Raw genomic sequence first — 27,599 nt, forward strand, 5'->3', positions numbered from 1 at the left:
GGACAGCTGAGCACAGGAAAATGTGACACTTCTTGTTCAGAAAGCTTCATCATCCAGAGGGGCATGACAGTCAGGTAGGTCCCCACCACGCTCTGGCCAGTCCCACTCCCCAGAGGGACCACTGGTAAGTTTTCGGTTCCCCCCCAGAAATCAGATCACGCTACAAGTCCAGCTCTGCATTTGCTTTTATCCACCTAATTCAGGACATCGCGCCCCAGTACCTTCAGCTATGCCTCACTGGGTTTCGTTTCCTGTGATTGAATAGTATTCAACCACAGCAAATGGCTGTATTATAATTTTGCATGTCCCAATTACAACATTGCCTTCGGTTTCCATGGTTACAAGGAAACAGCCTGGGAAAAGTTGCCTGTATATATTGCTTTGCTTTCTTGTGGGAATGGGTCTGTAGGGCATAGTTCTAGAAATTGCCAAACTGCGCACTTTACATGTAAAGATCGCCACATTGTTCACCACGAAGGCTGTGCCACTTCACATCTGTAAGCAGCATACAATACCTGTTTGCACACTCATAAAAGTATTTTCATTCTTTTTTTTTAAGGTTTTTTTTTTTCCCTTTTTGTCATAGGGTGAGTGCATTCACCAGAGGTGAGACAAGGGAGAGACAGTGAAAGGGAAATTGAGCAATCACCCGCCAGGGGGATTGCTTCTCCACAGTCCCTTCCCCCCATTCTCCTCAGGATTTGGGGCATGCATGCACAGGTGCCTGGTGTGATTTTCAAGCTGTCAGGTGGGGGACTCAAACTTCAGCCAACCACATGGGAGTCCAGTGCCTTACCCATGCCACCTGCTGGCTCTTACTCATTTCTTAGTAAGAGTGGCCTTGTGAACAATTTCTTCATTTTTACTAATCTCTTCTATCAGGTGTCTGTTTTATACGGTGGCTAACTAGAAATATTCTCCGGCTTTACTGGCATATGCCTCTCGGTTTTCTCTAGTCACTCTTTCTGGAATTCCTATATATTTTCTGATTCTTGGCTTGCCCCTCTAATTACATCTTTTTCCCTTCTATTTCCACTTCATTTCCTTTCTTTGTTTTGAATTTGGGATAGGTCTCGCCATGTCCTGCTACTGCTCAGCCTCCCTGTCACTAGAATTTTAGGTACACGACACTGTCCAGTCTGAAGGTTGGACCAGGGACCAAACCTGATCATCCCATGTGGTCCCAGCTGGTGGGACACAACGTCTTAGCCAGCTGTACCAGAGTAGCTGGGCTCGTGTCCCCACCTGCCCTACCCAGTTGATGTGGCGAGGGTCTGTGTCCTCCATGCCAACTCATCACTGGCACCGCCATTTACGTCTGGACTCCCGGCTCTGAACCCAGGGCCCCTGTGAGTCTCCTACCACTGCAGAAGGCAGGCCTTGCTGGCACCGTTAAAGGGCAGGACACAGGGCTAGCAGGTGGCACGGTGGTGAAGGATGCTGGACGCCCACCTAGCCAACCACACTTAGTCCGACCTGGCCGCTTGCTCCCTCCCTTTCCCTCGCTCCTTGGTCAAATTAAAATACATAAATAATTCTTTCAAAAATAAAGGGCAGGACACATGGTGCCAGCTGAATTTGAGAGAGCTAGCAAATGACTTCTATCGTATGCATTTGCTCCAAATATTGCAACAACTGGGACAAACAGGAGTACTCGAGTGCTTATACTGAGACACGATCAGAAGGCAGCCCACTTGCAGGCCAGCTGCCTGCAGGCTGAGAGCTTTGCCCCTGCTCCCACCCAGTCTGCACTTGGCCCGGGGAAGGAGAAATAAACCTGCCTCTGCCTAGGCCTGGCCTGGGCCCCAGCTTCACCAGGGATAAAACAGTTGGCATATTCCTATTTCAAATGTCAGGAGCAGCACGGCCGGGTCTGTTGCCCTCACTGAACTCGGCGTCTCTCCTTGCTGGGGCTGCTGCCCCAGACCTGAGCACACCATCCAGGCACGGGCAGCACTGTGGTTACAGCTGTGGGCGTGTGCGGGGGCAGGTGTGGGCTGGAGGATGGCCATGCATTGTAAAGCCCTACCTGCACGGCACTATTCTACCCTTCAGTGAGACTGCGGCTTCCCTTGAGTGTCTTAGCAAAGGCGATGGAGAGAACGAACACGCCCTGCCACCACGCCCTGCCAACACGCCCTGCCACCACGCCCTGCCACCACGCACTGCCACCCCGATGGAGAGAACGAACACGCCCTGCCACCACGCCCTGCCACCACGCCCTGCCACCCCGCCCTGCCACCCCGCCCTGCCACCACCGCCTGCCACCACGCCCTGCCACCACGCCCTGCCACCCCGCCCTGCCACCCCGCCCTGCCACCACCGCCTGCCACCACGCCCTGCCACCACGCCCTGCCACCACGCCCTGCCACCTCCTAGAGCTGCACATGCCACAAACCCGCACGTGACTGGCTGTACTACCCCCTCCTCACACACACACAGTTTGCTTGCTTGCCTGGCGATAACATCAGAGCTGGCCGGGAGGTAAATCTAGCCACTTGGACCCAAAACTCCACAGTTTGTCCAAACCTGACATGGTACCAACAGGTCTGAAAGTAAAAAAGCCATTTTACCCAGTCTTCCTCGACACGTGCACGCATCACATGGATGTCATGGAACAGAAAAACGGTAGCCAAGCTGGGTATGTAAACATCTCCCTAACGTACACCTGCACAGCAAGAACTGGCCAGGGTTGGTTTCCCACCTGCCCTGGACTCACTGTCTGGGCTGGAGGACAGCAGCTCCGGGTCCAGGTCCCGCTGGCGTGCCGTGAACCCTCAGCAGGAGTGTCACTCAGCCGACTCCCGAGTCCTCGGTCAGCCTCAGCACAGGACCCCTCCCCGGCTCCCACGCCGGCAAAGTGCAGCCTGCAGGGGCCGAGTGGCTGTGGGATGGCCCTGCGATCTCAGCAAGGAGCCCAGCAGCCCGGCCCTGGGGGGACAAGTGCGCACCAGGAAGCTGGGTACAGGAACTCCAGGACCTGAGAAGCGCCTCAGAACGTCCACAGCACTTAGATCTTAATACAAATAGGGACTCGTCTCTGACCACCTATGACTGACCTTGCTGCAGTGCACCGAATCGTACCCTCTCCTCTAGTTCACACGTTCAAGCCCTGAACCCTGATGTGCCTGTGTCTAAAATGCAGTCTTGGGAGGGTTAAGGCGGATGAATCATGAGGGGTGAGTGTCCTCACGAGACATGAGAGCCTTCTTGCTCTCCACGAGCACAAAAAGAGGTCGCCGTGGGCACATGGCCTGATGAGAACCACCTGTAGCCTAAGAAGAGGCTCTGCCCATGCCCTGGTCCTGGAATTTTAGCCCCTAGAACCGTGAGAAGACAAACGTCCGGGCTTCCACTCTGCAGTCATGGTTCCTGGCTTCGGTGGCCTGGGCTGACTACTGCAGCAACACTAGACAGATGTTCTTTCGAGGGCGCTGTCCACGGTCCCTGTTCCAGCCATCCTCTCTCCGTTCACGTCCTCCAGAACCCACCCCAGGGCACTGTGGTGGTGTTTCTTCCATGCATCCCACCCGCCGTCCCTTACCCTGCTCCCCACACAGTCCAGCTCTGAGCTCACGTGTTGCTCTCAGAGGTGGCTGAAAGCACAGAGCTCTGGTGTCCACCGACTCACTTCAACCCCCTTCCTGTGCCTTCGTAAGCAGTATCGGCGCATCACACAGACTCTGCTGCATGTACTTGGATTAATTTACTTTTGTTCATTAAGGTCTTTAGGTGGCAAAATGTAAAGTAAGTTCATTTAACTCTGTCAAACCTGTACTTGTTTGAAGAAACTTTAATTAAAGTAAAACACAAGATCTACTTTTCCCAGTGTTCTCTTTCAACAGCCACAGGCTTCAGTGTTCAGAAGTCAACACATTTCTACACAGACAGTAAGTTGAAAAGTGTTCGTGAAACAGGAGCTGGGCTTGGCTTTTCCAAACATGTTTCCAAAAGACTGTTTATTTTAGAACACACGCAGACTTGGATACAAATGCCGTTAGCTGCTGTGGCAGGGAGATTGCTCTGATGGCTTACGCTGGTCATCTCTTCCTCTCCATGAGCCCACTGCTCTCTGGTTAGGCAGTGCAAGGAGAAGCGTCTCTTTCTTCACTTCCGCTTTCTGTAATAAGAGTCCTTGGATGACAGTAATTACATGACTGAACTGTCCACAACCGTTTGGCGATTATTAAAGTTTTGCAATGGCTGGCTTTCCTACGGGCTTCTTACAACCTAAGATAAAAAAAAAATAGTTCATAAAGCAATGCTGATTCCACCCTTCCTTATACATCTGTGTCTTCAGCACCTGCCCAGGAGTGACATGCGACACTGTGCTGAGCTCACAGGCTGGCCAGCACCTACCGGACTGTGCTCACCCCACAGGCCAGGCCAGAGCAGAGCCAGGAGCCGCAGCCCGCTGGTCACATCACATCAGCTTCCCATGTTAAGAAACTGATTTTGGGGACCAGTGGTTAGCATAATGGCTATGTCCCTGGACTCCCATGTAGTCGACCGCGGTTCGAGTCCCGGACCCAGGGGCTTAAACTCACGCCAGGCGTGTGTGCGTGTGTGCCCAAGATCCTGAGAGGAAAATGGAGAAAGGATTGTGGCCTGGCCCCGGGGGGGATTTCTCGCTTTCTGTCTTTCTGTCTCTGCCTTTCTGGTGAGAGCACGTGCCCTATAAAAAAAAAACTCTCTCAAAAAAAAAAAAAAAAAGAAACTAATTTTGTCACCCTCATAATGAGGTTCTTGGGACCAGCAGATGGTGTAATGGTTACATCACTGGACTCCCACGTGGTTGACTGTGTTTCGAGTCCTGGACCCAGCAGCTTAAAATACAACGGGTGCATGTGCGTGTGTGCCCAAAATCCCAAGAGGAGAATGGAGGAGAAGGGATTGTGGTGTGGTCATCTCCCTGGGGATGGGGGGGGGGGAATGTTTGTGATTTCTCACTTTCTGTCTTTCTGTCTCTCCAGTGAACACACCTATCCTATAGCAAAAATTTCTCTTAAATAAAAAATGAGGTTCTTTGGGTTTGTTTTAGCTACATGTCCCCCTTACTAAACTTGAAAACAAGTTTCAAGGTTATATACAAGATGATTTCAAAAAGTTTACAGAAAAATGGGATTAAAAGTATTGAGTATTATTTTTCTTTGAGAGAGATTTTTGCTATAGGGTGTGTGTACTTGGCAGAGAGGCACAGAAAGTGAGAAATAACTCTCCCAGAGTGATGGCCACACTGCAATTCCTTTTGCTCCATTCTCTCCCTGGGATCTTGGGCATGCCAGCACACACAGACAATGTGAGTTTGAAGCCACCAGGTCCAGCACTCTGTGGTCGACTACCTGGGAGTCCAGCAACATAACCATTATATCCTCTGCTGGCCTCAAAAGTTAATTTTGGTGCAAAACATTTGAAATCCATGCAGATTTTTCATAAGACACTTTTTCTATGGGTTTTTGAAGACCTCTCGTATTCTGAGGTTTCAGACAGGATGTGAATGGAAGGCTGAGCTTTCAACTTACACATTTTCTTGTTCAAAGTCTAGTACTGCCACTGTCCTATGTACAACACTGTCCCATTACACTTCTACCTGTCCCTCCCACTCAGGCCCACATCCTGCCTCTCCCCTAGTCCCGGCCAGCACCATATAAGGCTCTTTCACACAGGTCCGACCAGTGCACTGCATTAAGAATAGGCACCAAACACTGCTGGTGAGGTACTGCTGAAGGACACAGGTCTCCACTGAAGGACACAGGTCTCCACTGAAGGACACAGGTCTTGTATTTTATTGCACTGCACTTACCAAGCATTTCTTCTAATTTAGTTGTGGCAGGTTCATTCACATTAAATATACAGTCATTATTTCTAGGAGAAAAGAACAAACTTTGTCACCATATTAAGTAGGGGAAAAGGCAACCCTGCTCATTAAAGTTTGTTCCTGATTTTGTGTGTGTGTGTGCGTGTGTGTGTGTGACCACTTTTAAGCAGTCTTCCGTAAGGCCCATCTCACAGTAGAAGGCCTCTTGCTCAGGCCACCTCCTCCTGACTCGGTGCTTCCTTCTTTGGGCCACTCAAGAGACATGACCAAGAGTTCACATATGAAGCTGATCATGGTTAAAATCACTTACTCGAACAGTATCTACCTATCGCACGGTAACTGTGCTGGAAAAAGAAATGTAATATGCTGTAAAGATATTATGTGATTAAATGTAATAAAAAAAAAAAACATCATGACTTTTCCGACAACCTAATACATTATTTTTTTTCTTTCTTTTTTTTTTTTTGGAGAGATTTTTGCTATAGGGCACGTGCGCTTGCCAGACAGACAGAGAGAGACATAGAGACAGAAAGCGAGAAATCACCCCCCAGGGGGATGGTCATGCCGCAATCCCTTCTCCTCCATTCTCCTCTCGGGATCTTGGGCACGCACGCACACGCGCCTGGCTTGAGTTTTAAGCCACCGGGTCCAGGACGCGAACCACGATCGACTATGTGGGAGTCCAGCGACATAGCCATTACGCTAACTGCTGGTTCCCATTATTTTTTTTTCTTAAGACACAACTCTATTGCATATTTGACAGACTACAGCATACTGTAAATATAACTCTCATACGTATCGGAGAAAAATAGAGTATCTACCTACCTCCACACATACACACAAACATGTATGTGTCTATACGTGTATTAAACATGCACATATGTATATGTATGTATAGGTACACTACGCTCCCAAAACCCTTTTTTACAATATCCATAAATTTCAACATCAGGTCAAAGCAAAAATATTGGTCTAAAGTATCTCCTTCTTTTGCTTCAGTTTCATTGAGTCTTACCCATATAACCTGGTCAGGGTAAGTCACGCCCATTTAACTAGAGGATGGAAATGTCACATACAGTACCACGTTTACGAGATCACACATTTCCACGTCTCTAGGGAGCCTGTGCTCAATGGCACTCACTGTTGCTGTCCCTCCCACCTATGGGACGGCGTGAGACTTACACCTTCTTCTTCTGTACTGCACCAAGCCTCACAAAAGCTGCTAAGGCATTTTTCTGCACATCAGAAGATAACACATCATAACACTGAGAGGCACCTGGAAAGGAGGGGAGCGGGAGTTAGTGCACAGCTGCTGTTCTGGAAGTCACCACCCGCAGATGGGACTGACCTTGATCGAGAAGCTGACTTGTGAACTTTCTGACTGCAGCCAAGTACTGCTTCTCAGTGAAGTAGTCCTCTTCTTCACTCAAGAGGTATTTGCAAATTATCTGGTTTTAAGAGGGAGGATGAGAAGAACAGAAGGGTAGCCACACAACAACATAGTGAGTAACCTACACTGCCCCTCTCAGGAGAATGGCACAGCACGGTAGAACAGAGTAAGGGTCTTTGAGGTCTAAGCAGAGAAAAGTGAAGCTTTCTTTTTTGGCTACAGGGTGTATGCTTGCCAGAGACAGAGAGAGGGGGAAAAAGCACCCCTGAGTAAGGATGGCCATGCCACAACCCCTTCTCCTCTCAGAATTTTGGGCATGCACGCACACATGCCTGGCATGTTTTTCAAGCTGCTGGATCTGGGACTCAAACTACTCAGTCAGCTGTATGGACTCCAGCCACCTTGACCACCACGCCACAGGCTGGCCCAAAGCTGAGCAATTTTTAGGACATCGCTTTATACTTAATTTTTTATAGTTGGAGAAAAAGAGATTTAAAATAATATGAGTGTTTCTTAAAGAATGCGTTCTCATTTTAATGAGTTGCAAGCCAATTACCATCAGTTTGCTATCTCACCTAATGCAGAAAGAGAGGAGCCAGATTTTTCTAACCTTTTTTCTTTAAATATATCTAACAATGTGCGAGGCCCTAAACTACTTGATGACTACACTGCAGAGAGGTGATCAAAGGTAGAACTAACAATTACCAAGTGCCTACTAAGTGCGTCACTTTGTGTGAGGAGGCCGGCGTGGGCTATTTCACCGCTCACGAGCATCTTTCTGCCGGGAAGCTGGTTCTGGTGCCTGTGCAGAGCAGGGCACGCAGGCGCAGTTGACAGCTGCGGGCCTCTTCTCTCAGATACGCGTGGGCCCATGGCTGAGATTTCAGACTCCCTTCTCCCTCTGACACACACACACACACACACACACACACACACACACGTATACACACACACATAAACACACATACAGCTTATCTACTCTCTAACCACTCTCAAGGCCTCTGACAAATTCAAATTCTTGCACGCAGTTTCCTCCCCTTGCAACATTACCATTCCCTAAGAGAAGTAACCGGCTTCAGCGCTCGTGCCTGGCGTTTACCCGGTGCCCACTGTGTACCAAGCACTTCGCTGTGAACTAAAGACTGGTGACACAGTACAACACGAACGCTGGTTGTTACTGTGGCTATAGGGACGCTGCACTCATGGCATCACTAAAATGCTATCCTCTGGGGTGTGGAGGGACCAAACCTCCGTCTGTGTGCCAGGGACAGTCTCATCCGAGACGTGAAATGGTTCATCACATTACTCGACCCCTCCAGCTCTACCGCTGACCTGGGGAAGGTGCTTGCCCTATGGACAGGGGGCAAGCCCAGCTGCATCTGAGACAGAGGGTGGGAGGGAAACTTGTCCAAGTTACATACCTGGTAACACTCCACGAAAGGGTTAAAGAGTCTTACTAAAAACTCTAACACGGTGTTTCCCTTCTCAATAATGAGGATGTCTCTCGCAGTCACCTGTATGGTCTCACTTTTACAAAGAAGGTAACAGCCTTCTTCGAAGTCCTGGAAGGAAGAGGGAATTACAATGTACCCAGTGATTCAGGTGGACCAGACGGGTAGCCACGCCCTCAGGCGAGTGAGCCTGCAAGGCCACACCTTCCCTGACAGCCCTGGTTGTTAGATGGAGTGGAGAAGCATTTGTTCTGACGTTCAAAAGGTTGAACCTCAAGCACAGCAAACACACAAAGACTCTGCGAGCCTTAGAGTCCTAACTGCGGATCCACTTGGCACAGCCCTGTCCCTTCCATCTGAGCAGGCCGTGCAGTCAGTCCTAGGAACACTTAGGGCCATGCTCATGCTCCAACCCTCTGGAGTCCCTGCAGAACACCTGTCCTTAGCACGGCATGTACAAACCTGCCCACCTGTGTCTGTTCTGCACCCTCCACCACTACAAGGCAGCATCTGGCCCAGCTGTCTACACTACAGGCAAGACCCTGTGAGCACCTCCCAAAGCAAAAGCCAAGTAAGTGCCTGGCTGACTCACTCCAGCGAGATGGTTAGAGGAAAAGGTGGCTGAGTTTTAGGTGTTTATTAAAAGCGCTTGACGGTGGCTGTACTAATGGTTTAAAGGAAGCCCTTCCTCTCACCAAATAATCCCTAATCTACTCTTTTCTTAAATTTTGCCAGAGGGTGCATGTGCTTGCCAAAGAGAGAGAGAGAGAGAGAGAGAGCGCACCACCCCCATGAGAAACAGTTGTGCTCCTATCCCTCTTCCTCCGTTTCTCCATCCTGTCGGGATTCTGGGCACGTGCACGCCTCGGAATGTTTACTGGTTTCTGGGTCTGGGACTCGGACTGTGGCATGCCGACCACGTGGGAAACCAGACGCCTTAGTCCCCCACAGCGAGAACCCAGATGCCTTAGTCCCCCCACAGTGGGAACCCAGACGCCTTAGTCCCCCCACCAGTGAGAACCCAGACGCCTTAGTCCCCCCATAGTGGGAACTCAGATGCCTTAGTCACCCACAGCGAGAACCCAGATGCCTTAGTCCCCTCCAGCGAGAACCCAGATGCCTTAGTCCCCCCATAATGGGAACTCAGATGCCTTAGTCCCCCCCACCAGAGCCAGCCCTCCCCACGTTCCCGATGGGGCTTGACCAAGAATCAAACCAGAGTCTGTGGAGCTGTGGGTACCCCGGCTACTCTGAGTCTGCCCACTTGCCCTGAAGGAAAGGGTGACATGCCTGAGACCCAGCTGCGAACACAGGTGAGGCACCTGCAGAACTCCACACACACACACTTCTCTCTGAGGTGAGGACTTACCTTCAGAGTGTTTCCTGGAAGGAAGATGAACTCGTCTGAAAAAACATCGTGCAGGAAGCGAAAGCAACTGTAGACATCCTCTGGAAATAAATTCAGTTCATAAAATTACAATACTGCCATTTTTTTCTTTTGTTGTGTTTGAATTTTTTTTAACTGTTATTGGGTACATGTGCTAACCAGAGAGGGGGGGGCAAAGCACCCTGGGGGGATGGCCACACTGCAATCCTTTCTCTACCCACCTCTTGGGATTTGGGGCACACATGCACCTGGTGTGTTTTTTCAAGCTGCCAGGCCTGGGACTCAAACCAGACAGCTGGTTATGGGGGATCAAGCTGCCTTAACCACGTCACCAGCTGGCCCAATGCTTTAAACTCCCAGGGAGTACCAAGAAGTCCACGATGCCCCCAAATGTAGCATTTCAAAGGCATCTTTTCATTCTTCTAATGGGAACAAGAATAAATCCCTCTAGAAAAAGTTAAAAATCAACCCACAATTTTACCGACAGAGCAAATTACTGTTTTTATTTTTTGAGAGGCTTTTGCTATAAGGCACATGCGCTAGCCAGAAAGACAGAGAGACAGAAAGCGAGAAATCACCCCCCGGGGGGATGGCCACACCACAATCCCTTCTCCTCCATTCTCCTCACGGGATCTTGGACACGCACGCACACGTGCCTCGTGAGTTTAAGCCACCGGGTCCAGGACTTGAACCGTGGTTGGCTACATGGGAGTCCAGCGACATAGCCATTACGCCAACTGCTGGCCCCAGAAATGGATTTCTTAACTTCCCTCTGCACCCGCAGTCCCTGCTACCTGTGTCTCTATACCTGTCCTTAGAATCCCCGTGGAGCTCTGAAAAACAAAAACCAAATAGAACACCACCTGGCCCGCACCTGGGGTCAACTGAACAAGACCCTGTGGGGGAGATTCTAATGGAAACCTGGCAGGAACCTGGACTGGACACGGGCTCCTGTGCATAGAACCATGTCCAACTTGGCATCGCTCTCCTCCCTGAGCTGCTGTACGCCAGGACGCAGGACAGCACATGGCCACATCCCAACCCTGCCGCTGCTGATGCGGGAGCCATGACAGTGGACCCAGCTTCACTGTCAGCTACGGGGTCCACGCTCCTTGCCAGTCCTTCTTGGAGCAAGCACGCAGCTCCCAGGCCTAACGTCCTTATTTGTAACAGGAGACATTTAGCTGAGATGGCATCTAGGTCCTTCCAATTTCAACCCTCTAAGCACTGCCGTGAACACGCAGGGAACAAACCCTGTGCATCTGCTCCATGCTGGTGTGTGGGGTTGGTGCACAGAGGCTGAGAGGGACGAGGCTTCCAACGCTGCTCCCATGTGGAGCCATGCAGCCTCTTCTCAAACTCGAGAGCACCTTCCTGAGGTTACCTTTCCTGAGCCCAGGTGTCATCTGCAGTGCCACAGCTACTAAGGAGGGGCGGACAAACACGTTGAGCAGCTGGTTCCTATACGCTGAGCACATGAGGAGTGTGATGTGCTGGAAAATAAGCCCGTCCACCACTTCCGAGTCTCCGCAGTCCACTCTCAGGATCACCTGGTCCCGGACGAGGCTGGCGATGTTGGAATGCAGAAGGATGCCAGACTGCACCACTTCCTCGGGGGGCTCATTATCTGCATGCAAATACGACTCCGTCAGGCCAAGTTGGTTACTGTGGGAGCCTCGGCCTGGCAGCATCAGCACCAATAACCTGACAGGCACTATCTTCCAGGGCCAGGCACAGGGTTTAGTCTCTACCAATTAAGGTCATGATACCAAACATGAAGGGGTGTGTGTGTGTGCGTGCTGTTCCAGGTGGGGCGGACTATGCCAGCGTCTCCTGTACCAGGGGTTACAGGTGTGTACTACCATGCCCAGCCTTTTAGGGTGGGATGGGAATCCAACCTGGGCGCGCGCCACCCCACTGGCGCCTAAAAGGACTATTCCACATATTGGATCTGTCCCTGAGGACGCACAACACACTGGCTTTTTACTGCAAATGTGGCGCCATTCTGAAACGCACACCATGTCCACCCTGAAAATCAACACTTCCTTGGTCTGCCTTAGGAATGAAGGGGGACCACGTAACGTGACCGGAAATCACACGCACATGAATTTAACGATACTAAAGAAAGCCTGTGACCGCCTAGGAGGACGTGAAGACACGGTGCACACGGGCCCAGGCTGACAACAGCATCACTTTGCAGGTGGGCTGCGGGTCACCCAGAGGGCATGGTACAAGTGTCAGGCCTTCATGAACGCAGGGGAGCGCGGAGATTGCGTGCTTTCTCCACATCCTGGGAAACCGGAGAGGCAGGCCTTAACAGCTCCTCAGCTTGTCCCGGCCCACAGGGGCCTGGAGATGGCCGAGCTACAGAGCATGATGGAGACAATGGCAGTGTTAACGAACGTCCTCAGCATGGGAAACCCTGCACTCCAGCCTGAGCCAGAGCTGGCTGACGGCCTATGGGGCACTGTGCTGCCCCAGTCAGGCAGCAAGTTCTGGGGCTTCCTGGAAGGGGCAAGTCGGTGTGGTTGCCCCCGGGCTCCTTCACGTCCACGCTGAACTACACCGCCTTGTCTCCGCTTGCTCAGGTAATGGCATATTACGAGGCATGATCACGAGAAGCTCAAAGGGAGAGAAAGCTTAGGAACGTGGAGTAACGTGAGTAAAAAGGGAAAGGAACTGAATATATGTCACATGTACTGAATCGGGAATTATACCTAATCACCCACCCTTTCACTGCCACTTAGGTTCCAACCAACTCTCCTTCTGAAACGACAGGAGTTGTCGTGGCAGCTGGACAGACAGTGTCAGCCCTGGATGAGTCACGTGCATAACTGAGCTGGGAAAGCAGAGCGCTGCAGGAAGCTGGGAGCCTGCTCTCCCGGGTGCTGGCGAACGGTGATGCTGGTGCTGGCCCTCTCAGGACAGCCGCGCTTGCTCCCCTGGCACCCAGTCAGCACCCCTTTGCTGCCCGCCAGCCCGCCCAGGTCGAAGCTCTTGTTCTGCCTGGCGGTGACGGACGTGGGCTGCCTGGCTCTTCTCTCGGCGATTCCTATTCAACGTCCCCCAGCCATGCCCGAGCATGACCACTGCGTGGCACTGGCGTCTCGATCTCTTACGGAGGCAGCGCAGCTGCTCACCCGTCTCCGATTTGCTGTCTCCTCCCTGGCAGTTCATCCTCACACTGATGCTGGCTGTTCCCTAAAGGCCACCAGTCACTCCTGCCTGCCCAAGTCCGTGATGGCCCCGTAACCTACGGACTCCAGTTCAGATCCTGGGCATGCGGCCTGCGGGCCTCTGCTCCCACTGCCTCCTTGCGCTCCCCCACAGGGGCTACATCTCACTCACCCTGACGTCAGGTGTGGCCCGCAAGGGGAGAACAGACATGGCCGACAGAGGTCACTGCTATCTGTGACCTCAGGCGTCTGCTGGGGTCGCAGAGTGCACCCTGCAGACGAGGGGGACACGACTGTCACACACTCTGCGGCTCCCAGCACAGCATTAGTGACTCCAAAGAGGTTTTCGCCAACTTGTTATCGTCAGATAACTGCACGAAGACCTGAGCTCAGCTCTTTAATCCTCACAAGCCAGTGAAGCAAATGGGTTGAAAACAGAGCAGCTTTACGGAGGGACGGTGTACAGGGAGGGGCTCGAGAATACAAACGGACTTGTGTCTGGAGCCTCCACTCTGCTAGGCACCAAGGAGACAGTATTCTAGATGCCGCCAAGACACCGAGTCCTCGGAGAATGATGCAAACAATTGTTTTCAAATAACCAACATGCCGTGTTCGATACCCTGCAGGGGTAAAAACATATCAGGTGTTCTTTCCCTTCCCTGGGCAGTCGTTTCTGTTTCCCACATGAGACTTTTTCCTGTCTAGGCTACTTTTCCAAATTAAGGCAGCCGTAAAGCGAGCATTCTCACCACAAATGTCCTACGTACCAGGCCAGACGAGAAACCCTCCGAATGCCTGGGTTAAGCCTTTCAGCCATAACGTCTTCTCTACCAGGGCGTCCAAGTCCATGGATGGCCGGTTCTGAAGCAGAACAGTGACTGTTAGGGCCCACGGGCTCAGAACCAAGTTTTGAATTTGCAGCAGCTGCATTTTGTAGGCGACTTCAGTGACAAACGCATGCATGTCCTCGGACTGTCTCTGCGGAATATACCTAAAAGGAAGAGGACAGAGCCACAAGTCACAGCTCTGCCACCTGGACAGACAGGAGTGGTAAGGGGACTGGGAGGTGACCGACCCTCTGGGAGGCTCCTGGTACTTTCTACCAATCATCTCAGGGCACAAACCAGGGGCACCCCTTCACTGCGCTACAATGTGATCTGCCCATACACCTCTAGGGGGTGCTCTTGAGAGATGACAGAAACACTCAAGGGGACAGTGTCTTACTTTTCTGATTCCAGGCACAAAATTCTGTTGCTTAATAAACAGATCATGTCACTTTTAAGCCTCTCCCCTATTTTGGAGACAGAAACCAGCCCAGGCCTGAGAGATAGTCAGAGGGAAGAATGCGGGAGGGAATTGAAAGTAACCCTATTCCTGGACAGACAGAATGCTGCGAGGACTGCACAGTCAACCGGACGGAGCTCCAGGCACGGCTGTGTCTCAAGATGTTGGGTGACATTGCACAAACCAAGAGATTGTCTAAGTACTAACTTAATGACAGCTATCGCTCTCGTACTGAGAGTCCATCCTACAAAGAGTGTCAGGTACACTGCACACCGCTCTGTACAGCTAACGCGCCCACTGCTCATCTGACTGAATTTGGAATAAGCGGGCTCTGCTCTGGTGCAGCTGGGCTTCTGCTCCAACAGAGCTTTAGCCCCTGCTTTAACCTTGTCCTCGTCTCTTGTCTCAATCCTTGATGATGCCCATCCTCCAAGCCCTGAATTATGGCCTTCTCAGAATCCAGTCTGTGGACACTGGAGAACGCTGATCAGATCACACAGTGAGTGAGTGCACCTGTACTGCCTAAGTCGTCCGGCTGGCCTGCTAGCTGCCCCGTCTAACACGCCTCAGAGCCCCTGCAAGTACTAGCATGATCCTCAGCTGAGGTTCCCTTGCACACAGCTCTCCACAGTCTGGAACACACACTAAGGCCTACACAGAGCTGGCAGAGCAGGAACACGCACAGGACCTAGAGGTAGCCATGTGATGAGATCGCTTCAACGGAAACCGTGCCCAATGGGGGCACTTCCCTCCCTCCCCGTCACCGTGGGGGGCCTAGAAAACAGCTTGCCAGCCAGCTGGAGAGCTACAGGAGAAGGCCTGTGGCAGCAGAACACCAACGCCTGCCTCTAAGATGACACAGCAGCTGCTGGCGAGGAACACAGCCGTGGGGAACTGCTCAGGCTACAGGTAAAGTATGTCACAGTGCAGTCATGGAAGGCCCTGCTGAGCAGACGGAGGCTCCCTACTCCCAAGTGTATTTCTCTAAATCAGAAAACACACCGGGCCAGTCCATGGCCTGATGGTTAAAGCAGCTGGATCTCACATGGTCAAATGTGTAGTTCGAGCCCTGGACCAGGCTGGTGACTTAGGAAACACTCCTGGAGCATGTGCACACCCAGAATCCCGACAGGAAGGCAATATGAAGAGACTTCATGACCGCGCCCAATGGGGGCATTTCCCTCCCTCCCTGTCTTTCTCCAGCAAGTGCACAAGCCCTCTGGCAAATTGAAAACAAACCAAAAAGATAGAAGCCTGTGCCGTGAACCAGCAAAGATGCCATAAAGTTGTAACCTCGAGGACAGGACTCTCTCCATTCATTATTACCAGGCAGTCCTTTTTAGAATCAGAGCTAATTCCCAGCAGCAACCTGGGCTAGCCCCCCACAGTGCTCGACAGCTCTGCGCACGCACCATTTCTTCCCACTTCTGAGTCACAACGACTGCTGTGGGATGCAGCATGCTTGACACATACATCTTGCAGCTAAATGAAACATTGTTTTTTGGCAAACATGTAATTCTTTTTTAATGGAAGTTTCCACTGATGAAAATGGAATGATACAGCTTCCCTGAAAATGTGCTCTGATCTGAGGGAAACCAAGTTTCTATCTCAGAAGTGGTCTGCTCAAAAATCAAAACTCACCAGATTCTAATGCGTATGTCTACGTAGGTTATTAAAACACAGGCTGTGTACCTTGGGACCAAGTGGTATGGGCTCCGACTCATCCTCCCAGCGGCCAGAGAGCGAAGGGACACAGGGTCTCCGAAGTATACGTGGATGTTTCCAAAATTTTCAGAGAGAATCCTCCTGGCTTTTAACAAGCCCTGGCAGCATCACAGCAGAGGAAAGAAGAGAAGGACGTAAGCGGTGCGGTCAGCTCATCTGTAAGTCCACACGCTCTCCAAATTCAAATCACATCATGCTTGGCTACCCTTTACGTACAGTTGTAGATTCTCTGGGCTTAGGAACCCCTAGGAGCTCATACACATAAAGAGTTTCTTCCAATATCTTATCATAACTGATGCTAATTGGGACAAGGTAGGTATCGAAAACTTCTCTTTTAAAAAATGGTTCCATCACAATGTTTAGAAGACCTGAAAACACAGGGAGAAGTGTTTATCGTACACATTAAACAACAGAGCAGACACGGGCACAGAAATAGGAAGACACTAAGAGTAAAGAAGTAGTTCTAGTTTCGGGGCTAGGAGGTGGCGTGGCAGTTAAGGCACGGGATCCCACATGGCTGACTCTGAGGTTTGAGTCCCAGGCCCAGTAGCCTAGAAATCATGCCAGGCATGTTTGTGTGTATGCCCAATGTCCCAAGAGGAGAGCGGTAGCATGGCCACTGCCCCCCACCCCCCTCTCCTTTTTCCATTCTCCTCTAGACTCTGGGCCTGATTTCTCACTTTCCCTCTCTAAGAAGTTTTTTTTGGGGGGGGGGAAGGGAAAAGAATATCTTGTAACCAAAAAGGTATCCAGTTCTGTTTAGTGGTTACAAAAAAAACACCACATTAAAGCATTTGGGCTTGTGTGTTTCCTTCTAACCCTAGGGGACCTACCAAATTTAGGAGTCAATGTTTTGGCAGAGCGACTTCTTGTCCCCTCGAGGAAAAATTCAACAGGAGCATAACCGTTCTTTAAAGAGAAAACACAAACAAAACAAAAGACAAAACCCATGGCCTACCCTGAAAATGACACACGCTTCTTTTGTTTCCTTTTCCCAAGCTCCCTCCCAGCCTCTGAACAAACACCACTTACAGTGAAACTTAAACAAGAGTCACACAGATTAAACAGGCCGCTGAGGTTATGAACATTCCTTAAGGGAGAAAAGCACAGCTAAGTGGCCCATTCGGAAGTCAAGGATGTAAATAAGCAAACATCAGTGAAAAGAAAACACAGCTCGACAGTGCCTGGTAGTTATCTGCATTTACCCGCAGCATGGTTCGCACATATTCAGAGAACACAGCCCAGTAGAGTTTGTTGCCACCAAAGGTGCGCCGCATGAAAAAGGCACCCGACATCCGTAGCAGCTCGCCAACCATCTTCATTCCCAGGAAGTCTAGGAAACAAAGGACGGGTAAATATTTATTTGCAGATCTTGATATTTTCTACAATCTAATTCAAATACTACTGAAAAAGACTTGATCGATGTAAGATTCCCTATGGTATTAAAAATGATACTTTCTGGGGATCAGCAGTTAGCGTAATGGCTATATCGCTGAACTCCCATGCAGTCGACCATGGTTCGAGTCCTGGACCCGGTGGCTTAAACTCACGCCAGACACATGTGTGTGAGTGCCCAAGATCCCAAGAGGAGAATGGAGGAAAAAGGATTGCGGCGTGGCCGTCCCCCCTGGGGGGTGACTTCTTGCTTTCTATCTCTCTGTCTCTCTTTGTCTTTCTGACAAGTGCACGTGCCATATAGCAAAGACCTCTCAAAAAAAACCAAAAAACTTTCTGAAATTAAAAAATGCGTTAAGAGACATTTAATAGCATCATGGAGGAGGACCCTGTGGCCAGGTGCTCCCTGAGAAGTCGCCCTGAGTCACTCTGTGCACACTGCGCAAACCTGGCCAGGTAGAGACCAGGCCAGCAGGAGGGCAAGGTGACAGCTTAGCGATGTTGTGACGTCAATCTCATTACTTAGCCCTGCTTCTGAATTGAAGACAGGTCAATATAGGTCCTCTGTGCGCTGGACAGCCAGGCTACACCAACTCTCACCTTTCTACCATCAGGAAAAATAACCTGCTTTTAGTAAAGCAGATTCACCACAGCAGGGCTGGGAGGGGAGGAAGAGCTGTACCCGCAGGTCCACGGCGGTCCTTCTCTGCACTTTCTCTAATCTGCAAACACCTTTCTCATGTGTCCACTGAGATGAAAAGGCTTTAAAAAAAATTTGCCAGACGGTGTGCGCACTCACTGGCGAGAGAGGAGAGAGTGAGTGTGTGGGAGCACGGCCCCTCTTGTGGGGGACAATCGTGCCACCATCCCTTCCCCTCCATTTCTCCCTCTTTTTGGGATCTTAAGCATACACACACATGTGCCTGGCATATTTTCAAGCTGCCAAGAAAGGGACTTGAACTGTACGGTTGGTCATGTGGGAGCCAACTACCTTAACCACCAGGCCAAAGGCTGGCAAATAAAAGATAAAAATGGTTTTACATTGTTTAAGGTCCTGGCAGTTTTTACTAGTTATAAGCAAAGGTGTACATTTGAATCCTAGTTTTCCTGGCTGCCTTGAAAGCAAATGGAGAAACAAATTATTTGCCTTAGCAACCCTACTTTTAGGAACCCAAACTGCAGAAATAAAAACTGTGCTATAAAAATATATTGCAGCACTGATGGTAACAGCTAAGCTGCTGCACCGTGATGTGGTCACACCAAGTGTCATACAGCTGTTAAAGCAACGACAGACACGACGTCGGGGCCACCCCTCAGGCCATACCCAAACGCTAACTCGAAGGGTCAAGATCTAAATGTGAGACCTAAAACTATAAAAATCTTTTTTTTTCTTTTTCTTCTTTTTTTTTAGAGAGATTTTTATTATAGGGTCTGTGCGCTCGTCGGAGAGACAGAGAGATATAAAGCGAGAAACCACCCCCCCAGGGGGGATATGGCCATGCTGCAATCCCTTCTCCATTCTCTTCCCAGGATTCTGGGCATGTATGCACATGCATCCAATGTGATTTTGAAGCCACAGGGTCCAGGACTTGAACTGTAATCGCCCATGTGGGAGTCCAGTGACATAGCCACTATGCCAGCTGCTGGTCCAAAAACTATAGAAATCTTGAGAGAAAACTTCATGATACTGTAAAAGACAATGCTTTATTAGATATGGCACGAAAAGCACAGAGAACAAAGGGAGGAAGAAAAAAAAAAAACAGGTAAACTAAACTACATCAAAATGAAAAACATCCAGGCTAGCAGGCACTGGACTACCACATGGCCAACCATGGTTCAAGTCCTGGACCTGAAGGCTTGAATCTCACGGCAGGCATTTGTGCACACATGCTCAAAATCCCAGGAGACTGGAGGAGAAAGGATTGTGGTGCGGCAATCACCACCCTCTGGAGGGTGATTTCTCACTTTCTCTCTCTGTCTCTTTCTATGTCTCTAGTGAGTACATATGCCCTATGACCAAAAAATAACCTTAAAAAAAAAAAAGAAAAACTTCTGTGCAAGAAAGGATACAATTTACAGAGTGAAAGGTAACCAACTCAAAAGAACGGGAAGCAATGTTTGCAAATCATGTATTCCATAAAGAGAAACTATCCAAATATATAAGGAACTCCTATAAATCAGTAACCAAGACAACCTAAACAATGGACAAGAAGCACCCAAAAAGCTGCCTCCTAATGTCACTAATCATTAGGGAAATGCAAACCAAAACTACAATGGGATACCATGTCATACCCATTAGAATGGTCATTACAAAACAAAACAAAACAACTCTGGAAAATAATATGTTGGCAAAGATGTGAAGAAATATGGATGCTTGGGGCCAGCAGTTAGCGTAATGGCCATGTCGCTGGACTCCCACGTAGTCGACCTCGGTTCGCGTCCCTGACCCGGTGGTTTAAACTCATGCCGGGCGCGTGTGCATGCGTGCCCAAGATCCTGAGAGGAGAATGGAGGAGAAGGGATTGCGGCGTGGCCATCCATCCTGGGGGGTGATTTCTCGCTTTCTATCTCTCTGTCTCTCTCTGTCTGTCTGGCGAGCGCACGTGCCCTATAGCAAAAACCTCTCCAAAAAAAAAAAAGAAAAAGAAAAAGAAAAAACGTGAATGCTTGTGTACCGTTGGTGGAAATGTGGAAAACAGCATGCTGGTTCATCAAAAATGAAAGAGAGTCACCATGTGAGCCAGCACTGTTTCTGGGACAGACCTAAAAACTGGAAGCAGGGACGTGAAGAGCTACGTGGGTCCCCATGTCCATCGCAGTGCTATTCACAACAGTAGAAAGCGGGAGGCAAGCCCAGTGTTCACTGATGGATGAAAATAACGTGGCACGTCAACGTGGCACACCAACACAGCAGAATGCTCCTCACCCTTGGAATGGAAGGAAATTCTGACCTGCTACGCACAGATGGACGGTGAGGGCACTGTATGGAGATGTGACAGTCCCGAAGGACAAACGCTGTCCGATTCCAGTGCTGACGGGTGGTTGCCCTGGGCTGAGAGCATGGTAGAATGGGCAGCTACACTTTACAACGGGCACAGAGCTCCAGCTCTGCAAGATGAAGGGCTCTGTGGATGGTAGTGAGGGTGACTGTGTGTACGCTACTGCACGGTATTTCTTTCTTTGTTTTTAAAAAATTATTTATTTAATTTTATTAATTACTATTATGATTATTTTGACTCCGTGAGAGAGATGGAAAGTGAGAAAGCAAGTCATCAGGTCTGGGACTCGAGTCACGGTCAAGCATGTCGGAGTCTAGTGCCTTAAACATCATGCACCTGCTCCCCAATGGAACGGTATTTCTAAAGATGGTGAAGGTAGTGCATTTATGTTATGTATATTTTACCACAGTTAAAAATATATTTTAAAAAATGTTATTTCTACTTACTGAGTCAGAGAGATAAGCCATTGATACATTAGCAAATAAAAAAGCAAAATACAGGCAGTGTGTAACAGGTACAGTGAGCATGGTCTCATTTTCAAACCCAGGCCAGAGAGACCTGGTCCGTATACGCTGTCAGGCAAAGGAAAGCCTGGCCCCGCAGGACTCGGCCCAAATTGTTAACACTGAGGGGGGAGGGGGAAAAGGCTGTTTCTGTCATCTTCAAATGCTGGGGCGGCATCAAGGTCATTCCAGTGAACATGCTAGTTTTCACAGTTAGAAGAAAGTAGAAAGACGACACCTACCTGTTCCTGCCGCTATGACGGGCACAGGCAGATCGTAGTTGTACAAGAGAAAGGACAACATCAGGAAGTCGATGTAGCTTCGGTGGCTAGGCAGCAGGACGACAGGGTGCTCCTGGATGGCTCGCTGCAGCTTGAGAGTAAACGTGCACTCTGAGTGACTCTGGCTTCCTACCACTGAGATCGCTCTCAAAGCCGGGAAGGGAAAGTCCACGTGTGGAAAACACCTGTCTGGTCCTTTTCTATCTTCCCTACCATACACGCAAACTTAATTTGCTTTAACAAGGTAAAAACTATTCCGAGAGTTCTGGTTAAGCAATTTCACTTGCGCAAGAATATTAAAATGTAAGTTTTTATGGGCTGGAATAAGTAACGCTCACTAACATATTACTGTGCACTACGTTAGCCTTTTATAGGCTGGTCCTCTTACAAGCACTGTTTAATACCACGTATCTGTAAATAAGGTCTAAGCCTTAGCTTCCTCAGTGGTACAATGGTAAAAGAATCAGTAAATGTTGGAGCCAGGAATGGTATACCAAGGAGGACTCAGGACATGAACCCAGAACCTTCATATGTGGTTCTGCCTCACAGAGGGATGCATCTTACGCTGCACCCCCATACACCCTCCCAACATATTTTTTGAAGTCTCCTTGTATAATTAGAACAACTCTCATTTGGCAATCATTTGAGTAATGACTAATTCAGGAGAAAACTACCAGAGGAAGCAGAGTCTGGAGGGGGAGAGTAGGATGTGAAACAGGCCATGCAGGCAGCTTTGGAGTCTCTCAACAGGTACCGATCATGACAAAGGAAGAACAGGGACTTCACAGTAGACCTGTGGCAGATACCACCTCGGCCAACTAAGGAAAGTGAACACCGGTGATGGGGCAGACAGACACCTCACACTCCTGAAGAGATGCCCAGAGAAGATACAATGTTGCTTCTGAAGTATTTCTGCCAAAGCATACAACTAACACTGAGATAGCATGGCTCAAACCCGAACCAAGGGACTCTATAAAGTAACTGGCCTCCTCTTTAAAAAAAAACAACACCGTGAGATACAAACAAAAAGGCGAAGGAATGGTTCCAGACTAAAGTGCCCACAGAGGTGCAGGGCACGGACAGGTCGGACAGCACGGAGCACAGAGCGGGCTCTCCCGCAGGCTGCAGCGGGGCGGCCGGTGGGGCACGAGTGGTGCCTGTGGTAGGACCACAGCGGCAGTGGTTTTACTTTGATAACAGTACCATGATATTTGAGAACGTCCTTAGCATTTAGGAGAAAATACACGGGGTGCTGGGGGAGAAAAGCAGGACACGCGGCAGGGCACTGGAGCTGGTGCGCAGACGACCACGCTCTGCTTGCTCTGGAGCATCTGTGAACACGGGACACCACGTTCACCCAGAAGCCTCACTGGGCTAGGTCAGTTAGCCTCAAGTCTGAAGTCTGCAGTTCCCCGGAAACACAGATCAGCAGGTGTGCTCTGGAGAGGCACACACTCTCCTGGCCAGAGCATGCCAGGCGACGAGGCGCCGCACCTGCTGCTCGCAGGAAATGCACAAGCTGACTAAACCAGGAAGGGCTGGAGACGGCTTAACGGCATACTCACTTTCTGGATACCTTCTTCATTTACGCACACCTTCGAGAAAATCTGCTTGAATATTTTGCTGAGGGCGAAGGCAAAAAGCCGGATTGCTCCCAGACGCAGTTTGTGACTCATTTCATCCAAGATCTCACAAGCTTCCTCTCGGAGGACATCAGCAGACTGAAGAGATTCCTTGGAAAGCTACAGGAAAGGCAAAGCAGGGACAAGTTGCTGAGAAAAAAAAAAGGACCAAAATCGTAACTCAAAGACTGGCTGGAACCAGCAGTTAGCATAATGGCTATGTCGCTGGACTCCCACGTAGTCAACCGCGGTTCGCGTCCTGGACCCGGTGGTTTAAAACTCACGCCAAGTGTGTGTGCGTGCGTGCCCAAGATCCCGAGAGGAGAATGAGAAGGGATTGCAGCGTGACCATCCCCCCCTGGGGGGTAATTTCTCACTTTCTGTCTCTATGTCTCTGTCTGGCAAGTGCACGCGCCCTATAGCAAAAACTTCTCAAAAAATAAAAAATAAAAAAATAAAAAAGAAAGAAAGAAAGAAAAAAAGAAAAAGAGAGACAGAGGTCGAGGTCCTATCCCAGACCATGAAATCAGAATCCCCGCAGAAGAGTAGTAAGAGTTCCAGGAGCGGCAACAGTGACTCTTCCGAATGGCGGCTACTGCAGCAGGGCCTGCACCAGCCAGAGGTCTTGCCAGAGCTTTTCAGATGCTCTGATCAACGCGAACTCCCAGGTGGCGTTAGAGGAGCTGACTAAGGCTTGGAGCAGAAATCACGGGATGCACAGTGTCACTGTCAGAGAGCAGACTGTCACACACTTTTTGGGAATGACTGTGATGATATTGCCAATGCAAAGAAGTCTCTTGAACTCAATCCAAATAATCGCACTGCTGTGCTGAGAAAAGGGACATGTGTATACCATGAAAAGTCTATGCTGCTGCTCTGGAAACTCTGAAAGAAGTACAGAAATTAGATAGTGTAGATGCCGATTTCACTGTCTGAATGAAGAGGTGTCGAGATGCTCAGAGTGGATCAGAACCCGGCAAATCACTCTGCGTCCCAGTAGACGCAGCAGTCGAGTCTGCTATGGCTGGCATCGGGCAGTCCCGAGTAATCATCACACTTATGATGCAGAACGTTCAGAAGAGTGCTGTAAATATGGGCTTTGCAGAAAGAGTTGCCTGCTCTGGTCAAACTTCCTTCTGGAGAGATTACAATCTGAAATTGAGACTTTCTTATCCTGTAATACCAGAACAGAGCATATTTAAAGTGCTTTCAACAAAGATTGAAGTTGAAATGAGAAAAAAACCAAAACCAGAGGCTGTGAGATGGGAAAAGCTGGAAGGGCGAGGAGATGTGCCTAAGCCAAGATGGTCCATTGCAGAGGTAAAGGACCCATCCCCACCCTCATCTCACTGTACAAGAAACAGGGACAAAACGGTGGGTGAGGTCAGAGAAGAGGAAAACAGTGAGAAGCTGGAGGGAGATGCAGCTTTAAACAAATTATTCCAGCAGATGGATTCAGCTGGTTCTGACGACGTGAAACGTGCCATGAACAAACCGTTTATGGGGTCTGGTGGTACAGTTCTGAGTACCAATTCGTCTGATGTAGGAAAAAGGAAAGTTGAAATCAACCCTCCTGATGATATGAAATGGAGAAAATATTGAATAAGTTAATTTGCTATCACTTTTGCATATAGTCACCTAATGCCCGTTGTGTGCTGCTATTACATTCTTGAATTTTGAACACTGAATATCTTTTTTTTTTTTCGCTATAAGGTGCATGTGCTTGCCAGACAGACAGAGAGACAGAAAGCAAGAAATCACTCCCCAGGGGGGGATGGCCACGCCGCAATCCCTTCTCCTCCATTCTCCTCTCGGGATCTTGGGCATGCACACACACGCGCCAGGTGTGAATTTAAGCTACCAGGTCTGGGACTTGAACCGCAGTTGACTACATGGGAGTCCAGCGACATAGCCATTACGCTAACTGCTGGTCCCCTAACACTGAATATCTTTTTGAAAGATTATACCTCTTTGTGCTTTAGAAATGATTTTCCTTCAGATGTTCAAAGTGCCTAATGAAGAACGCAGATCACGTTTCATCAGCTCTGTCCTCAAGGGTTTCAGTCATGCTGAAACCGACATATCATCTGCCTCTAGATAGATTAGTTCTATCCACTTGTGGGAGTGGGAGAATCTTTAATGGCTTCTCTCTTGTTATTGCCTTACTTTCGATGCAGTACCCTTTTAATAATTCATTAGCCCTGGCAACTTTGGGTGAGCAGACTTTTCATCCTCAGTATTAAATTGTGTTTGCTTTTAAAAACTGCTTTTGAATCCAATTGTAAATACAGTTTTTCTCTGAAGAAAAAAAAAATCCCCACAGAAGAGGCCAAGACGTCATTTTGGTCTTTGCTGGCTAATTCACAGACATTTACTGGGTGCCTGTACTGTACCGGGCCCTGGGAATACAGCAAGAGAAGAGTCCAGAATTCTTGCCTTCATGAAGTTTAGATTAGGGTTTAGGTTCTAGCAGATTGTAACAGTTAACCTTTTTTTTAAAGGTATTTTTTATTTTATTTTAAAATTTTATTTATTAATTTATTTTAATTTGACCAGAAAGAGACACACACAGAGAGAGAGAGAGAGAGAGGGAAAGGGAGAGAGCAAGCCACCAGGCATGAGATTCAAACCATGGTAGGTAGGCCATGCGGGAGTGTCCAGCACATTAACCACAATGCTACTTGCTGGTCCCCAAAAGCATACACATGTATCAGAGTAGAATTTTCTTTTTTTGGAGAGGTTTTTACTATAGGGCGCGTGCGCTTGCCAGACAGACAGAGAGAGACATAGAGACAGAAAGCAAGAAATCCCCCCTAGGGGGATGGCCACGCCACAATCCCTTCTCCCTTCTCCTCTCGGGATCTTGGGCACGCACGCACATGCGCCCAGCGTGAGTTTCAAGCCACCGGGTCCGGGATGCGAACCACGGTCGACTACATGGGAGTGCAGCGACATAGCCATTACACTAACTGCTGGTTCCCCAATTTTTTTTTTTTTTTTTGGAGAGGTTTTTACTATAGGGCGCGTGCGCTTGCCAGACAGACAGAGAGAGACATAGAGACAGAAAGCAAGAAATCCCCCCTAGGGGGATGGCCACGCCACAATCCCTTCTCCCTTCTCCTCTCGGGATCTTGGGCACACACACACACACACACGCGTCCGGCGTGAGTTTTAAGCCACCGGGTCCGGGACACGAACTGCGGTCGACTACGTGGGAGTCCAGCGACATAGTCATTATGCCAACTGCTGGTCCCTGTAACAGTTAACTTTTTTTTTTTAAGAGGTTTTTGCTATAGGGCGCGTGCGCTCACCAGACAGAGACAGAGAGATAGAAAGCGAGAAATCACCCCCAGAGGGGATGGTCACGCCGCAATCCCTTCTCTTCCATTCTCCTCTCAGGATCTTGGGCACGCACGCACATGCGCCCAGCGTGAGTTTCAAGCCACCGGGTCCGGGATGCGAACCACGGTCGACTACATGGGAGTGCAGCGACATAGCCATTACACTAACTGCTGGTCCCACAATTAACTTTTTAACGTATTTATTTATTCCACGAGGGAGAGACAGAGATGCAGCACCTCCAAAAGGATCTTGATGCCACGATTCACAGCCTCGCATTACCCAGAATACTCAGGGTGACAAGTCTTCCCACACCGTATCACTTTACAAAGTGTCACATTTTGCCACCGTGCTGCCAGCCAGTCCTGCCCTGATAACAGGCAGCTTTCTCCCAAAGTCCTCCAGCTGTTCTAAGGAAGAGCCAGTGCCAAGAACCGCTGTCCTCTGTCTAACTGACGAGGAAAGGCCCAAAGAGAGAAAACGGACAGCTTCTCCATGGTGCTTAGGCCACTCACACCACAGATCACATGTCCAAATCCGAAGAGGAAACCTGAGAGCAGAGAGAGTCTTCCTGAGGCCATAAACCCTAATTAATCTACTGCAGAAAATTAAGCAGCCTCAGGATATAGGAGTCAAATTCGAAAACTGTCTTTCCTCTTCGCTAATCAGAAACCAGGGCAGATTCCATGAGGTCAGAGAGGAAGCTGTTCCCCTGCTGAGGGCTCTACCCTTCTGAACTGGAAACGAGGACATCTCTGCCAGGCCTGGAGGTGACAGGCGAGGTCAGGGAGCGGTCTCGACCACAAGCAGAGTGAGGATGAGGGTGGGCAAAGCAGCAGGACTGAAACGCAGCCAGCCTTCGGCAGCCGCAGCCAGCCCAGAACCTGCAGTCTCCCACCAGTTCCCACCTGCCTTGACAAACACCCGTGAGGAGCTGCCCGTGTGCTTCCTTTATGCTGCTTACAGAGGACCACAGGCAGGGGGAGGGCACAATCCTTAGAGCACCCTGTTAGGAAACAGGAAGGACCAGAAAGAATGGGGTCAAGAGGCCGCTGCTGGGAAAGACGAGGCTGGTCATTCCTGCTGCATTCCTAACATGGGGACCTGGAAAGACCCAGCACTGGCCCCCAAAGCATTGAGTAGCCCTCGAAGGCCTCCGACCACGTGACTCCCGGGTAACACGATGTGGAGGGCCAGCCGTCAGGAAGCCCTGTGCCTGCTGCCTCCCA

At 49.7% G+C, this 27,599-nt stretch overlaps 1 protein-coding gene and 1 pseudogene across 3 annotated transcripts in view; one reads left to right on the plus strand and one right to left on the minus strand.

The window, feature by feature from the left end:
- Positions 1-3,696: 3,696 nt before the first annotated feature.
- Positions 3,697-27,599, minus strand: part of GNPAT (glyceronephosphate O-acyltransferase) — a 37,830-nt gene continuing 13,927 nt past the window's right edge. Inside the window, exons 3-16 of one of the 3 annotated variants that reach the window (XM_006145982.2) lie at positions 22,975-23,151; positions 21,371-21,494; positions 17,437-17,564; positions 17,065-17,140; positions 16,448-16,599; positions 16,199-16,329; positions 13,990-14,213; positions 11,431-11,673; positions 10,029-10,108; positions 8,630-8,770; positions 7,167-7,266; positions 7,001-7,094; positions 5,804-5,865; positions 3,697-4,230 (exon numbers count right to left, since the gene is read on the minus strand). In XM_006145982.2, coding sequence (XP_006146044.1) covers positions 4,187-4,230; positions 5,804-5,865; positions 7,001-7,094; positions 7,167-7,266; positions 8,630-8,770; positions 10,029-10,108; positions 11,431-11,673; positions 13,990-14,213; positions 16,199-16,329; positions 16,448-16,599; positions 17,065-17,140; positions 17,437-17,564; positions 21,371-21,494; positions 22,975-23,151 — 1,776 coding nt within the window. In that variant the 3' untranslated portion in view covers positions 3,697-4,186. Of the gene's footprint in view, positions 4,231-5,803; positions 5,866-7,000; positions 7,095-7,166; positions 7,267-8,629; positions 8,771-10,028; positions 10,109-11,430; positions 11,674-13,989; positions 14,214-16,198; positions 16,330-16,447; positions 16,600-17,064; positions 17,141-17,436; positions 17,565-21,370; positions 21,501-22,974; positions 23,182-27,599 lie in introns of all 3 variants that reach the window. The other 2 variants (XM_006145981.2, XM_027770851.1) reach the window with 2 other exon arrangements.
- LOC102468564 (protein SGT1 homolog pseudogene) lies at positions 23,617-24,726 on the plus strand (annotated as a pseudogene).

This window comes from Tupaia chinensis, unplaced genomic scaffold, assembly GCF_000334495.1.
Source record: "Tupaia chinensis unplaced genomic scaffold, TupChi_1.0 Scaffold000161_1, whole genome shotgun sequence".
NCBI classification, from domain to species: Eukaryota; Metazoa; Chordata; class Mammalia; order Scandentia; family Tupaiidae; genus Tupaia; species Tupaia belangeri.